Source organism: Haliotis cracherodii, unplaced genomic scaffold (genome assembly GCF_022045235.1).
Source record: "Haliotis cracherodii isolate W230 unplaced genomic scaffold, xgHalCrac1.p SCAF_16, whole genome shotgun sequence".
NCBI lineage: Eukaryota > Metazoa > Mollusca > Gastropoda > Lepetellida > Haliotidae > Haliotis > Haliotis cracherodii.
The window spans coordinates 8,817,067-8,834,922 of NW_027266271.1; the positions used below are offsets into that span (position 1 = coordinate 8,817,067).

Sequence of the window (17,856 nt, forward strand, 5' to 3'; positions counted from 1 at the left end):
CCGATGTACCCGGGTACCCGAGGCCCTATTACCCAATGTACCCGGGTAACAGAGTCCCTATTACCCGATGTATCCGGGTACCCGAGGCCCTATTACCCAATGTACCCGAGTCCCTATTACCCGATGTACCCGGGTACCCGAGTCCCTATCACCCGATGTACCTGAGTCCCTATCACCCCATTTACCCGGGTACCCGAGTCCCTATCACCCGATGTACCCAAGTCCCTATCACCCGATGTACCCGGGGCCCTATCACCCCATTCACCCGGGTACCCGAGTCCCTATTACCCGATGTACCCAAGTCCCTATCACCCGATGTACCCGGGGCCCTATTACCCCATTTATCCGGGTACCCGAGTCCCTATCACCCTATGTACCCGGGGCCCTATTACCCCATTTATCCGGGTACCCAAGTCCCTATCACCCGATGTACCCGAGTCACTATTACCCCATTTATCCGGGTACCCAAGTCCCTATCACCCGATGTACCCGGGGCCCTATTACCCCATTTACCCGGGTACCCGAGTCCCTATTACCCGATGTACCCAAGTCCCTATCACCCGATGTACCCGGGGCCCTATTACCCCATTTATCCGGGTACCCGAGTCCCTATCACCCGATGTACCCGGGGCCCTATTACCCCATTTATCCGGGTACCCAAGTCCCTATCACCCGATATACCCGAGTCACTATTACCCCATTTATCCGGGTACCCAAGTCCCTATCACCCGATGTACTCGGGGCCCTATTACCCCATTTACCCGGGTACCTGAGTCCCTATTACCCGATGTACCCGAGTTCCTATTACCCGATGTACCCGGGGCCCTATTACCCCATTTACCCGGGTACCCGAGTCCCTATTACCCGATGTACCCAAGTCCCTATCACCCGATGTACCCGGGGCCCTATTACCCCATTTATCCGGGTACCCGAGTCCCTATCACCCGATGTACCCGGGGCCCTATTACCCCATTTATCCGGGTACCCAAGTCCCTATCACCCGATATACCCGAGTCACTATTACCCCATTTATCCGGGTACCCAAGTCCCTATCACCCGATGTACTCGGGGCCCTATTACCCCATTTACCCGGGTACCCGAGTCCCTATCACCCGATGTACCCGGGGCCCTATTACCCCATTTACCCGGGTACCCGAGTCCCTATCACCCGATGTACCCGGGGCCCTATTACCCCATTTACCCGGGTACCAGAGTCCCTATCACCCGCTGTACCCGGGGCCCTATTACCCCATTTACCCGGGTACCCGAGGCCCTATTACCCGATGTACCCGGGGCCCTATTACCCCATTTACCCGGGTACCCGAGGCCCTATTACCCGATGTACCCGGGGCCCTATTACCCCATTTACCCGGGTACCCGAGTTCCTATTACCCCATTTACCCGGGTACCTGATGTTGGTCTCAAGAGTTGGGTACAAATTGACCGATTGGGAATTGCTTTACTGTAGCCCTGGCAAAATGCACTTAGATACATGTCATGCATACACTGAACTTGGGTGAAGCTTTACCTAATTTAACTATATAAAAGTCAGAAGGGTAGTTCACTGTAACCATGGAGTTACAGGGAATTTTTGCAGGACTAACCACGGGTCCGGGTAGTCCTGATAGTACCCGAGTCCTACTCAAGACCCAACCGACACAAGTAACCTGAGTTACCCGTTCCAGCCCTATTGGGGCATTATAAATGTCCATTATAATTACATAATATTGTTTCAGGCTGCATGAGGATATGATGTGTCCCATCACAAACCAAACCAAATCCACCAAACTATTTATGTAAAAATTCATAAGACCGTATTCGATGTAATAAGCGCCCGGCGCTATATACTAGGTTGCTCTCAAAATTAGCAATGGGGGCTCTTATTAGAATATTATTTTGGTGAAAAAAAACAACAGAGTTGAAAGATCGTAAATTTCATGGTTTATGCTGACAGCCTGAAATGTTTATATACGACAGATATATTTTTCCAGAATTCAATTGCCCATAATTAAGGGTGCATATAACACAGGAGTGCGTATCATACAAGAATAAATATGTCTTGTGTACATTGATCAATCGGTAGGGGTGCTAATTGAGATTGTTCACTTTCCAATACATTAGCAAATATTGCCGTGAGCGGTTATTAGAGTGGGGCGCTTATGACGTTGGATATGGTAATTATGTCTCAAATAAAACAAATAAATGATCTCACAACATTATTACCACATGATATATATATCATATATATTATATATATTATATATATTATATAGTGATTCCTTGACATAACACTCCTCGATGTACCACTACTCCGGATGCAGCATGAAGAATTTCCCTTTATATATGTTCCATCAGAGATGTAGAGGTCAATAACCTAACCGCAAAATACCATCAGTTTTCTGAATTCTAAAATTAGCTTAACCAATAACTCAAAATCACATGACATCAAACAAAGCAAGTGATTCTGTATTTATCAGCTGCTATTGTTATCTGTCTGTTATGTAAGCTCATATCACACCTTGACTTCTGTAGCGCAACAAAAACAAGTTGGACATGCTTGTCAAAGTCATCATAAGACTGGCATATCACCACAGCAGCAAAGAACATCAAATAAATATTTCTACATTTATTTTGTTTTGGAAAATCACAAGTTTTCAAAATAATCGTTCTTAAACTGAGTCTAAAAACCATAAAAGCAATAATCTTTCTTAGACAGTTACAATTTACCCTTAACCCCACCAAAAGATGTTGACTGATGTAATGACAGCTGTTGTTCTGTGTGATACAAAACCACACGTGATTGACACGCAAGCGTCAATTTCTTTGGCCACACGGGCAGAAGGGGAGTCATTCACATGTTGATGACATTAAACAAACTATGGGGAATGCGACCAAATGTTGGAATGTAACCTCTCTCCTACTTCGACACCCACCACTGTGGTCGTTGTTGTCAGCGTCGCTGATCTCTCCTCTCGTTACCATGAAGCCTTGTAATGTCGTGTCATCAAGGATCGAGATAAGATACTACAGAAGTCTGCACGTGTACACTGACACGATGTTTGTGTGTCAGTGGTTCTGCTTTAGACAAACAGTAACTGAGGGCATTTCTGAACATCTACAGGATTGAAGACACTATTATTTATTTGGATGCAGATCTTGGGAAGTTTTCCACTTTGATTGAACCAATGAGCACTGGTATGGTGCTGACAAACCTAAAAACAAACAGGGCAAACTTGAGATTCAAACCCATGATCAAAGGTTACTTGAAGGCCACACATTTTATATATTTTGTTTCAGGCCCGCAAATGAAAAGCAGCCGGTCCAAGAAATAAATTTTATTATTAAACATAAAAACATTTATTGTTAGTATGTCTCCTGCTAGTAATATAGACCCTCTTATATAATAAAATATGTTATGCATAAATTCCATGTCTACATAACTGTCAGCGATTCATGAAGCCAGCTGCAGTTTTAACTCCCGACAGAATAACTTTCATATAAACAAATAGATAAATGACTGAAATAGGTATTTATTGTGACCTGTGGAAAAGCTGGAATAAATCTTGGCCTAATGAACACAACTGATGCACAACAAACTGCAGTTCTTTAGAACACTGAGCCACTCCGAGGTTGTTTATGTGTCTGATTATCATTTTCCAAAAAACATTTTCCTTAGAAAACAATGTCAACATATCACACAAAATGCAAAAATACAATGGTAAACAAGAGTTTGCAACTAACGTGGCTATAACCCCCATCTCTGTTGCAGAATTTATGACATAATTACACTTAAACAAACCCTAACCTTTTTTAACCGAGGTGGAACTTGTCATGGAAATTGTAAAAAAAAGAAGAGTTTGGAACCTAAGTCCATCTTGTTGGCATGGAAACATAACAAATAAAAATGTCTAAAATTTCTAAATAGCAAAAGGCACCAGTTCAGCATGTACCTGACAGACCTGCAAATTTTGATGAAAAAATATTAAAACAGTGTATGAATTATGCTCCGGAAACGAAACGTGACGGACAGACGGACGGACGGATGGACGGAGCCCGTTTCTATATCACCCGCCAACTTTGTTGGGCGGGGGATAAAAATAGATTTTCAGCCAAATATTTGAAAAAAAGAGAGGCAAATAGTAACTGATCAATTCATCTGTGTACACTAACTATCAGTGGCTGTTATTCACATGATTGAAGCACTAGTTATATGGTTTAATTGAAAAAAATTAGGGAGAAGTACACAGCTACATGGGTATTTTTCGTTCATCTGCAGGTGGTTGGAAGAATAAAGCAGGGTGAAGTTGAGACTGTTGAGATCCGTGAAGATCCGTGAAGATCCGGGGTAGAATAGATGTTCAGCAACCCAATTACTTGCCCTAAAAGGCGACTATGCTTGTCATAAGAGGCGACTAACGGGATCGGATGGTCATGCTCGCTGACTTGGTTGATGCATGTCATCGGTCCCAATTGCGTGGATCGATGCTCATGATGTCAATCACTGGATTATCTGATCCAGACTCGATTATTTTACAGACCTCTGTCATATAGCTGGAATATTGCTGAGTGTAGCATTAAACAACAAACAAACAGACTTTCACTGTTGAAGGGTTATTCAAACAATTTCTCAAAACAAGTAACTACCAAAACAGCAACAGCATTTTGTGGTGCAGTACCTGCAGATATCCAAAATGGTAAAAAAAAATTTCCATATATTCCTAGCAACAGTTTAGAGGAGTAGAACTCCATCATCGCAAACAACTTTGCAAAAGCATAAATCTAAATATTAAAAATCAATAACAATCTTTATGAAACAGACAAGGCGAAGGCTGAGGGCAAAGGTTGCAAAAGAGGGCATAGATTGCAGTGTAACTCATGTTTGGTACTAAACAAATACTGAGAAGCAACACATATGGGTTCTAATCTCAGGAACAAAGTCCTTGGTGCCACAGTCTGACAAACAGCTCAAATACCACTCCTGGGTCGAAAGTCAAACACGCACACAGTGCACAGCCAGTGGAAAGTTTACATGAAAACATATTAATTATGGATATTGATTACAAAGTTAACACAACAATCAGCACTTAGTTTAACTCTAAAAGATATACAGGGTGTTACTGAAAATGAAATATTGTGTACTATTGGTATTATAGAGAAAGGATCAAAATAATTGTATTGCGAGTCTCAACAGATGCAAAATTAGTTCTAGTTAAATCGTTACAACTATCTGAGGTCAGCATGTCATATGTCACTGATATTTTTTTTCTTATAAGACATTCAATCAAATTTCAGACTGATCAGTCAATTTCTAAGTTTCTTCTCTCGATGACTGAGTTTTGTTCAATAATTAGCTCAGAACTTCAAAGAAGGTGCAATGTTATGATCATGATGATGTAATTAAAGTTAAGTGTGCCACATGTCCCAAGCCTGTACAAACAGTAGCCATCAAGTAGGTCACAGTGGTCGACCTTGGCCTCCAAAAGTATTCCAGGTCCTAGCTGACAAATAGATGTCAGTACCTGCATCTTTGTTTGTTGTTTAACGCCGCACTTAGTAATATTCCAGCTATATGACGGCGGTGTGTAATTATTCGAGTCTGGACCAGACAATCCAGTGATTGACATCATAAGCATCGATCTACCCAATTGGAATCGCAATTGGAATTGCATCAACCAAGTCCACTGGCCTGACCACCCGATCCTGTTAGTCGCCTCTTACGACAAGCAAAGTCACCTTTTACGGCAAGCATGGGTTGCTGAGGACCTATTCTACCCCGGATCTTCACGGGTCCAGTACCTGCATCTGTCTTTGCTTCAGTCGAGTTCACACTCTTCACTTATGAGCTTAATAAATAACCACTAATATTCTTTATCACCGATTCATATTTTGGTTTGGGGGAATCCGGGTAAGAATATAGGTCCCCAGCAACCTATGCATGTTGAAAGAGGTGACTGAATGGATCTGTCAGTAAGGCTTGCTAACTTGGTTGACTGCATTCCACTGCATCCCAATTGCATGCATGGATTGATGCTTATGATGTCAATCACCAGATTGTCTGGTCCAGATTATTTACAGAGGTGTCATCTTGCTGTGATATTACTGAGTGGGGTGTTAAACAACCAACAAATAGATTTTGATTTTTCTTTTCTTTACCGGGTAATTTGTGCAATATCATATACCATTATTCAAGATATTGAGTATATTGAATTATTGATGTATACCAACATGTATGTGTATTTATCTGTCTCGTGTAATCATAAATGCTGATTCATGAAACTTCTACTTTTTTATTTTGTACAAGTGATCAGTTTGTAACAATGAATGTAGTGAAGTACAATATAGGTCATAAGCCTCTGTTCAATATTCCTGTTGTTTTATGGACTCTTTCTTGAGAACATGTTATATGCAGATTAGCTATTTCTGTTGGCTGGGATGTCTTTACCTTAAATAAAATGAATTAAAATGAAATATGAGTGAGTGAGTGAGTATGTTTTTACGCCGCTTTTGGCAATATTCCAGCAGTATCACGGCAGGGGACACCAGAAATGGGCTTCACACATTGTACCGATGACGGGAGTCGAACCCAGGTCTTCGGCGTGACGAGCGAACGCTTTAACCACTAGGCTACCCGACTGCCCACAAAATGAAATTTTTCAGAAGTCCCATAATGAAACAAGATGCTGAAATAACTACCAATATTGAATGTAACTGTTACATGTTACACTTTTCCAAAATTCAATCAATCCAGCTGAATGCTTCATAATTACAGGAATTGTCAATGATAGATAAATCTTCTTGATTTCAGATAGATTAACATTGATCTGATTAAATCCCAACCATAACTGCATAATTCTTGCTTCCAAATAGGGAAATATGAGCTTATTACTTTAATCACTACTGTCAGTGAACACACACATTGCACATGGCATCTGAGAGGACAGACAGCAAGGCAGGCAGAGTTATCTCCCCGTAACAGGATCACATTCAGGTAAAATGGCCTGCTTCAATTCATACACTCTTGTAACATACCTAGATCTGTCTATTTAGCAAACCTTATGAATGTCATAAAATAATTTCTCAACAATGACAATGTGAGGTTGTTCCCGGTGTTGGACAGCTTCGCCCAAACGCAACGGTCCCCAACTGTAGTGTGTGCCTGTACGTGGAATCACAGACTGTGACGGGTGATCCGATTTCGATTGTAATCAGTCTCATTACTGTCCTTGTCAAGTAGACGTCTTGTGTTCGTACCTATGTGTTGCATGTTATGTGGGCCCGAAGACATTACAATGGTGGCAGCGGTGTATAAGTGTGAACTCATGGAAGAACTTTGAAGAAAGTGTGACTTTAAGGAGAAATTCAAGGAAAGTGCTTCTCATCGAACTGTACCGTGAGTTTGTTCGATTTTGCCATTTTGACCTTGTGTTTGAACTTTTTCGTCTACTTTGTGATTGATGTTGAACATTTGAACAAGAATACTATTCCATTCATCATGGCAGAAGGGGGTACAAATATAGAACATTCTGGTGATATCAAGGACTTCCGAATTCCTTTGTTTGATCCAAAACAGTCAATTTTTGCAAACTTTATTGATAATGTGTATGAAGTGAAAGCTTGGGGCCTTAATTTGAACTCTGAGAAAAAGTTACGTGGCTTAGCCTTAGTACTTCGATCATGTAGGGTTTTGCTCACTGGTATTTAACGATATTCCTGACGGTAACAAAGCTGCTTATGCAACTGTGAAAGCTGCTTTGATTAAAGAACTTGATAGAACCCAAGAGTGTACTCGAACTGCTGCTAGAGAGGTCAAAGACATGTGTCAAAAAACCCATGAATCTATTGATGATTTTGCCCACCGTCTTCAGATCAAGGTTGATGAAGCGCACCCCTCATTCGCAAAATCAAACAAAAGTGAACTTTGTGCTCAAAGATTTTTTGATGGCTTGTCTAATAAGAAATTAAGAGAACTGTACATTGCTATTTGTCAGCAATCTAAATCTCCAAAATTTGATGCTCTAGTAGACATAGCTAGACATCTTGCAGGCTCTCTGTGTGAGGACAATGATTAGTCTGTGTTTCTTATCAAGTGTAATTATTGCAAGAAGCGTGGTCATAAAGAGCGACAGCGTCACAAGAAAAAACAAGATTTAGGCTAGGGACTGCAGTTTAACTGTTTGGTCCAAGCATTTAAATATGCTAAAATATGACGACAGACAACTGGCTTAAACATAGTTGCCAAACCATATTTCAATGGGGCAATAAGGCCAAGCCTTTACCACCATGTTAGGGATGATTGAACTTAGGAGGATATCATCCAGTATTTGAAAGACAAATAATAGTCTGTGGTTAAAGGTTACTGCTTCAACATCTGTACATCTGCACATATTCACTTAGCTGTGGATTCATTTACAGAATTATAGAAAATTTGACAGAAAGCAATAAGATAATTCTGAAGGAAAATGAACTGATAGAGGGAAGCCCACAGCAGTCAGAAGGAGAAAGGCAAATGAAATGACATTTCTCAAAAACTAAATCAATGATGATGATGATGGTTATGATCGAATGACATTGGTATATCATGTACGCCACAAACACATGAATATAATAAACACAATAAACACAATAAACATACTAAACATACTGAACATACTGAACATCTATAACCCATAACATCTGCAGATCACAGACATGAAATATACCATGAGAAGTGTATGATTGAATTGGTTTGGTTTAAGAGCTCAACCTCCTGACCACAATATGATATGTTGCGGTGAACACAAATTACACATGTTGAACATATGTTCTATTTTGTCCTAATTTGAAACATTACTGTGGTCAAGAAGTTATTTAGCAACACATTCCACATACTGGGAACACAACATTAATCAGTTGTTCAACCAAGTTACCTGTCAACATGATCAAGTACATAGTATTTTCAAAACCAGTCATCAACAACGAAAGTTATGCTATGCCACAGTATGCTGACACGCACACCACTGTTGGGTGGTGTATCATTGTAACACACAACATTTAACCCAGGACCAAACCAAGTTATTCTTGTTTTACACATTTGTATGTGGTCTTAACATGCTCAATAAGGCATAACTTTCTAAACAGAGTTGTTTAACATGTTTACAATAAGGTTAACAAAATAAAAGAATTGGTTCTCTGGAAATGACTTTTGAAAATATAGTGCGGGCAGGCAGTGTTTTTTTGTTTGTTTGCTTTTTCAAACTAGTATGTAACCATATAAACAGTTGTGTACCATCAACCTGGGAAAGGGCCTCCCTACATAAACAAGCATACAAACTCCTATTGCCACCATGACCATAACAAACGAGAGCAGTAAAGCAGTGTGCATGTAAAGGGAAGTAACTGCGTGCTATGTTGGATCACATTGTTTTTAAGTATTAGGAGTATTTTAGTTTTTTGAAAATGGAAATAAAAATGAAACATGTGACAGACTTTATGATGATGCGGGCTGTGCCTGAGAACCAAGCATATTATTATGTTTAGCCTAATTTTTGTTCTTTTTCTTTAAAAAAGAAATCAATAACTGCCATTCAATATGACAACCCTTTGACATTTAAAAAAACAATATGTAAAACAACATACACTGGTTTAGCCTAAGGTAGAGAGGTGCTACATACATGTCTCTCAACAAGGAATAAAGTCGGACATTTTCAGAGGCACAAGATGAATCAGTTCTGACAGGTGACAAGGAAACACTCACACCACATACATGACTGTGAATATGAGACATGATGAGAACGATGTGAGAAGGATGTCAGAATGGCCACAGAACAATATGAGACGGTCAAATATGACTTTAAACCTGTGGAAATAATCATAAATATGAAGAGCATAAGTAAAAGAAACCATATTCTACTGATGGTCTAAAATTGACCCTCAATCACATGTATATATCACCATCCTAACATGGGTTGATGGACAATATGCAAAGTTTCATGAGCTAAACCTGTTCCTATGTTGTACATTCTCATTTAGTAATGCTGGTCGCTACTCTTCTTCTTAACTTCCATGTTATCACAATTTAAAATGCTCAAGCTAATGCATATTGTATGATCACATTTGTTATTTTGGAGATGTTTTAGTGAGTGAGTTAGTGAGTATGGTTTTACGCCGCTTTTAGCAATATTCCAGCAATATCACGGCAGGGGACACCTGAAATGGGCTTCACACATTGTAACCATGTCGGGAATCGAACCCGGGTCCTGGCGAGCGAATGCTGTAACCACTAGGCTACCAAACCGCCCCGGAGATTTTTAGCTTAAATCACAGAATCACCCCTTCTACCCTGGCAGAATTAATAATTGGGGTGTATGTGGGGAGGACTTTTCACAAAATGAAACCAAACAGGGTCACAAGTTCAAGGTTACGGCTGGCATCACACATATGATAACGTACAAATGTTAATGGAAGCAGCTATTTTCTGTCTCACTACCAGTCAATTGTTGTAATCAAATAAAATGTGCCAAACATTTTTGACAGTGGATGATATTTGAACAGCTCTTAGATGAATCTCCTCATTTAAAAAATTGTGAATTTTCTTTTCACAAATAGAACTGTAAAAATGTTGTTACACTGAATGGTAAGTCAATTGCAGAATGTCAAATGTTGACAAACTGAATGTGTACATATTCAAAGGGACATAACTCTGCAACCATGTTTGGTTAATTTGAAATGATAGTCCAAACTACTTAAACTTCATCATGGCTTTTAAAAAGTTAAAGTTGCTTGAAATTATTCCCATGTCTTCACACTACCTTACTGTCTAAACATACCATTATGTTAACTATGATATCTTACAAGCATAGTTGCTATAAGAGACTTATTCAAGAGATCCCACATATTTCTGCGTGTTAGTTCATAGATGTTACACATCTCAAACATTGTTAATATATCAATGCATGTTGGTGTTTTTTAAATATTATTTTAAATACTATTTTTTTCTATGAAAGTCTTGTATCAACTTCCACCAAAACAACTTGGAGGTAAGAGGACTACAGATACTCCCCTCCCCACTACAATGTTATTGTCAGGTTTGTAGCTTCCTAAAATTCAACCCATGGTTTACCAGTTCAAAGAACATTTGTTATCCGATTATGAACCTATAATTATATAGAATTATATAAAATTTGTTCATGTCAACCCATGATAGATTTACCAGTTCAAAGTAATTCTTTTCACCCAGTTGTAAATAAATATTACTTCTGATATAACTTGCATGTAGACCAAGAGTGTGTCCATGATGAGTCTTGGAGTATTTCTGCCAATGAAGTGTGAACGTCTGACTAAACAGCCAACTACCTCAATGCAACCTGAGAAGCATGAAAAACACAAACACTACTTACTGAAATACTTCAGCGTTTCCTTGATCTGTTCGTCTGTGAGTGCTAGATCTGTGTCTAGCGGGATGACGGGAGTTTGTATCCAGTCCTCGTTGTTGTAGCCACCGAACTCAGTGATGGTGTCAGCACGGAGACGGTATTTGGGGATCTGCTCATTAATCAGGCTTAGAATCTCGACCTCATCTGGTTCTGCACTGTTGCACAATTCTGAAATACACAATAACGATTTTGGAAAAAGTAGTCTTTTGGGAGGATTTGGTCCTACCATGAGCATACACATCTTCCTAAGGCAAGGGAGTTAACTGACTGTAAATGTCCTGTTTCCATCCCTGCCAAAATAGGCTGGAATTATGGAGATATAATTTGGCCCAACCAAAACCTCACAACAAAATCGACATTCGCTTCGTAAACTCCCATGCCGATTTCGGACGATTGCAGGAATTGTAAAACATGTGTTTTGCCAACTCGGTGTCCACAGGTATTTTCCAAATCTTTTCATGTTTTTAATCAAGGTGCTGACATGATTTTTGATGCACTTTGCGAATGTGAGTTGTAATATGATCACTTTGGTCACACCCGACATTAGACAGAAACAGGAACACATTCAGTTGTCCTCACTCATGGGTAGTTCCATGTCAACGTCCAGTTCCCAGGCGGCTTGCTTCACAGATGTTAACACAAGATGACGGATGACCAGTAGAAACTGACCAGGACATATACCCGATGTACCAACTTGAACTGCCCTAATGGTAACACTGCCCCCAGTAATCTGCCTGTGTGACCTGTAATCATGCCTAGTATAGGCCTTAACGGCTTCAACATGGTAAATGGCTTATTGACTTTGGTTTTCTGTTTTTCATTGATAGGTATTAATCCTAGTACTACTTCCACTGAACTGATGTTATGTAATATTGTTTAATAAGACATCATCTAAGCTACACTGAGTGATCAGGTGGAGTGAGTTTATGCCATGGACGGGTAGTGTAACGTTGATCGGGTAGTGTCATGTTGGTCAGGTAGTATCACGTTGGACAGAAAGTGTAATGCTGGTCGGATAGTGTAACACTGGTTGGGTAGTGTAACGCTGGTTGGGTAGTGTAACGCTGGTTGGGTAGTGTAATGTTGGTCGGGGAGTGTAATGCTGGTCCAGTAGTGTAATACTGGTCGGGTAGTGTCAAGCTGGTCGGGTAGTGTCACGCTGGTTGGGTAGTGCAACACTGGTTGGGTAGTGTAATGCTGGTCGGGGAGTGTAATGCTGGTTGGGTAGAGTAACACTGGTTGGGTAGTGTAACACTGGTCGGGTAGTGTCACGCTGGTCGGGTAGTGTAACGCAGGTTGGGTAGTGTAATGCTGGTTGGGTAGTGTAACACTGGTTGGGTAGTGTCACGCTGGTCGGGTAGTGTAACGCAGGTTGGGTAGTGTAATGCTGGTTGGGTAGTGTAACACTGGTTGGGTAGTGTAACACTGGTCGGGTAGTGTAACACTGGTCGGGTAGTGCAACACTGGTTGGGTAGTGTCACGCTGGTCAGGTAGTGCAACACTGGTCGGGTAGTGTAACGCTGGTCAGGTAGTGCAACACTGGTCTGGTAGTGTCACGCTAGTCAGGTCGTGTAATGTGGTCAGGTAGTGTAATTCAGGTTGGGTAGTGTCATGCTAGTCGGGTCGTGTAAAACTGGTCAGGTAGTGTAACACTGGTCGGATAATGTAATTCTGGTCTGGTAGTGTCACGCTGGTCGGGTAGTGTAAAACTGGTCAGGTAGTGCAACAATGGTGGGATAGTGTAATTCTGGTTGGGTAGTGTCATGCTTGTCGGGTAGTGTAACACTGGTCGGGTAGTGCAACACTGGTTGGGTAGTGTAACACTGGTCGGGTAGTGCAACACTGGTTGGGTAGTGTAACACTGGTCGGGTAGTGCAACACTGGTTGGGTAGTGCAACACTGGTCAGGTAGTGCAACACTGGTTGGGTAGTGCAACACTGGTTGGGTAGTGCAACACTGGTTGGGTAGTGCAACACTGGTCAGGTAGTGCAACACTGGTTGGGTAGTGCAACACTGGTTGGGTAGTGTCATTCAGGTTGGGTAGTGCAACACTGGTCGGGTAGTGTCACGCTGGTCGCGGTAGTGTCACGCTGGTTGGGTAGTGTAAGACTGGTCAGGGAGCGTAACGCTGGTCAGAACCGGGGGTTGATCGTGTGAGCATAAAGTTATCACAGCAATACAAACTGAACATGATCAATGATCAACATAACCAATTTGGATCTAAGAAACTGGTTTGATTGTTACGGAGTGAGAGTGTGTAGGAGTGAGTGAGTGAGTGAAATAATTAATCAAGTCTGGACTACAAACAAGTTGTTGATACCATGAGAAACACTTCACACAGGTAAGGCACACTATCCTCATTGAAAGAATCTCTGCATACACAATTCTACCCCAGCATTCCCAAGGGTCCTGGATAGATAAACACAGGGCACAATCCTTGCAGCATAATTTCACATTCACTATTCTATCAAATGCAAGTGCCATTTCATCCTCATTGGTGTGTAGTTCTTTTGAAAACACTGACCTGTACACACGCCAATCTCGCGCGTGGTGCTCACGGACGCCCCGTCATCGGGTGGGGTGGCGGGGCCAGGGTCCTCTCTATCTGCAGGGCGAGCTATGGGGTCATGGGATGCCAGCTTGTCGGAGATGTTAGACCATGTCCCAAATGGAGCTGCCGAAGCTATGTCCAGGGGGGTGGGGAGATAACTCTCATCAGACACCTGAAACAAGCATCCATTATTTAACAGGCATCACTAGAAATAATGTTGGTCAATGATAAGTGAATCAGTGATTTTTTGCTTATTTTGTAAGAAATCAAAAGCAACAAAAAAACTTGTAAGACAGATTCAGTCAGTCAAAGCAAATACAATCGAAAAAGAATTGAAAACAATAATCATGATCATGCACAATTTTGGACACTATTGATAGGTGAAGGTCATAAAACCACCAAAATCAAAGCTCATATTCATGTTAGTCCATGTATATCAAAATTAGATTCATCATAAGAAAAATAAGAGGTTTTGTTAAAGAAAATGTTACACAATAACAAAATCCCTCTTTATACAAAAAATGCTTAAAGAACCCATAAAATAATTCACTGACAGAATGCAAGCATTCATCAAGTCAGGTTTGTGATTGTGTTTTCACCAAATCATGACAAGGGTAATCTATGGTTATTTTTACGGACACAAGATCTTGAAAATAAATACACTTACATTTCTGTTGTCACATAAAAATATAGAAGTACATTTACGTCATCAAACCTTTGTAGTTTTGGCTTCATAAGCATGATAAGGAAAACCAGCATGTTCATGATTCATCATCCTCATTAAAATCAGATCTTAGTTCTCACTATGGCTAAACAAAGATCAGAGGACATCCCATTACAGGTCACGTCAGTTCTTCCAACCAATCAAAGCGTCGCTTACCAGATGATGAAAGTGACAGACGGAATGTGTTTTCTAATCATGCAACCTCGAAAACATTAACATGGTGTATTCCGAACAAGAGGCCCGTAAATTGATTCCATCAAAATTATCATCTATCTCTTGCTTCCGTGGGATAAACATTTGGACGGAGGAGATGTTGTAGAATATGTGCGAAGCACTGCCATCCAATCGTAACCATATATTAGACATTCTGGAATATTTCGTTTGTTCAATTCTCAAAATTTTAATCAAAAACTGTGTCAACATATTTTTCAAGCATAGTCTGAAATGGAAGTCGCTAGGTTGAAACGAGTGCCGTAGAGCTGGCGAAATCTGCTTTCTAATTGGCTGATGTCGACTTCTTGTTAGTTGTTTCAGTGGTCGGTTAAAGGTCGCGAAAGGTCGTTCTGACATGACCCGTAATGGGACGTCCTCAGATCGTTGTTTAGCAGCAGCGAGAACTTGGATCGGATTTTAATGAGATTGATGACTCATCAACATACATTTCACTCATTTGTTATTTACCATGGTAACCATAGTAATCTCCAAGTTATCTTTTGAAACTCTGAGAATTACATTTGCTTGAAAACTATGAGGAGTCCTTGAACTTGATGTCTATCAGCCTCAAAAATACTTGATTTGTGGAACATTTGCCAAGTTGTGTGTTGATAAGTACTTACAATCTATCAGTCAGCTGTTAATACATGTAGAACTAATTTCCATGCACTGATACACAGACAAGGGAGGTGTGTTTTTATTTCTAAAATATCATAAAATGTAAACTGTATTACATTTATTTGTACCTACCTGTGATATTGTTTTACATGGAAACAAATAGTCATAATCTCTTGATCACATAATAGTGTCATGTTCAAAGTACTCAAATTTTTAAGACATACTTTCACTCCATGAAATAACTTGAGAAACCATGTATAAAATGCTAGAGTAAATATTGGTATACAGAGTCCCCCACACATCTGCAGACCCTGTCTATTCTACTGGACACGTTAGGCAAACAGGTTATTGAGCAAGTAGGTACTGTGTCGAATTGGAGCGCTTTACGAAAGTAGTTCCTGCGAGACAACCAAAAACAATGAATTGTGAAATGAAGTTTATCTGATTGGTTTATCACATCCATAACCGACTCTTTCATGATAAATTAGCGGATTTAATATCATTACAAGAGTATTCACCAAAAAATCATGATTCTGACAACAAAATCAAAAATGTATAACATGTATAAGGTAGACCACAAAGATTTGATGTATACTTGTTGAAACAGTCAGTTCCACAACTCAGGGTTTAACCGAACACTTCAATGAACAAACATTAGATCACTGTTGCCTAACCAATTTAACCGTGGCCAACATTCAATGCACCTTAGCACCTAAAACATGCACATTGGTATAGATTTTTAACATGTTTATACAAGTCCGAACATCATCAATATTGTTCCGAGGGACAATAAACATGATTATTATAATGATCTCTCTTAAGGATCATGATAATTATTCTTCCATGATTAACATCACATATTTACTCATTTTGACAAATCATGAGGCTAATTATATTTATAATCAGGGGGATTCTGGGTAAGAATACCGGTCTCTAGAACTAAATCTGTTGGGTGGTCAGACTCCAGTGACTTGCTTGATTGTGCATCCTTGTACTCCAACAGTGTTGGATGCTCATAATATCAACCACTGGATTGGCCGGTCCAGACTGGATTTTTTACAGGTTGCCACAAAAAAATTGCTGAGCATGCTGATTGCAGTGTAAACAAGAAACAAGAAACAAATAAATAGTCATAATCTTCATCATATTCATAATATTCATAATAAACACTCATTACATTTCAATGTTACCATGACTACTGAGAGAAATATCTGTAGACACATAGCCATATAACAGACAACTGCATGATCCAAGACATTCTAGATGTCAGATGTTTCTCGCTACATTAACCATACTAAACACACAGTAATTTGAATGGCCCTAAAGAAGACAAGAACCCCATCAAACATGCCATGAATATCAGGACAACCTTCAAACCATCAACATGATGAAATCCCATCTTTACCTTCGCATCGCCCTCATCTGGAGACAAAAACATTATCCTGCCAACATCATTATCTTCCTGACTGCCCTGTATCACCAGGCATGCCTGGTGGACTTGGTGAAACACAAAACAATCCCCATCTGTTATGCTGTGTCTTCACCTTGACAGGTGGGCTGAGACCGCTGAATCAAGCTGACCTCCCATACACAGAGCATGTACCTTTCTCTAGGTCGAGTGTCAATTTCAGCTGAGACAAGTACACTGTCAGACATGACCTGACTCTGACAAGGAAACACGTACAACACTTCTTTGTAAAGTTAAATTAGAAAGGGAAATTCAAAGAGTGTTTGGAATAACATAACACTCATACTGTTGCTAATCTAAATGACCTTGTCTGATACTGTAAATCCCTGAATTATAATAGATAATAAAAGACACAAGAACATGGAGAAAATGTTTCACAATGCCATTTGTTTTCATCATCATATTATCATTATAAGAATATTAACAAGCGAACCTGTAATCATAATTAACAAATAGCAACACTAAGTATAATTTATGACACACTTGTTTATAATCATGCTAATTTTCAACCTTAAACATGTTAAAATCACCTCAAAATTATTTTTGAAGAGTGACAGTTACGGAATTTTGTTTAAGGCTCTGCTAGCTGTGATGGCTTCTGAACATTAAACAACATAATCAGTGTCACTCGTAGGACATTCAGCCAACCTGCATGTCATATTCTGAATTCATCTAATACGACCTATCAGCATGATCCGCAGGTGATCCGTTACATCCTGTCAAGCACCGTGAAGCACTCCAACAATTATGCTGAGTGAATGAAGGACATCTGAGATTCCTACACATTGTGAACATTGTGAACATGTTGAACAGATGTGAATGCTTGTAGCTAATTAGAATATGACAACATTAACATGATTAACGTGTTGAG

The 17,856-nt window shown here is 40.1% G+C and overlaps 1 protein-coding gene across 3 annotated transcripts in view; it reads right to left on the minus strand.

Annotated features, from left to right (window-relative positions):
* The window catches only part of LOC139463793 (trafficking kinesin-binding protein 1-like), a 92,003-nt gene that overhangs the window by 57,236 nt on the left and 16,911 nt on the right, over nt 1-17,856 (minus strand). For all 3 annotated transcript variants that reach the window (XM_071245102.1, XM_071245103.1, XM_071245104.1), the window contains exons 2-3: nt 13,936-14,134; nt 11,376-11,579 (exon numbers count right to left, since the gene is read on the minus strand). In XM_071245102.1, coding sequence (XP_071101203.1) covers nt 11,376-11,579; nt 13,936-14,134 — 403 coding nt within the window. The remainder of the gene's footprint in view (nt 1-11,375; nt 11,580-13,935; nt 14,135-17,856) is intronic.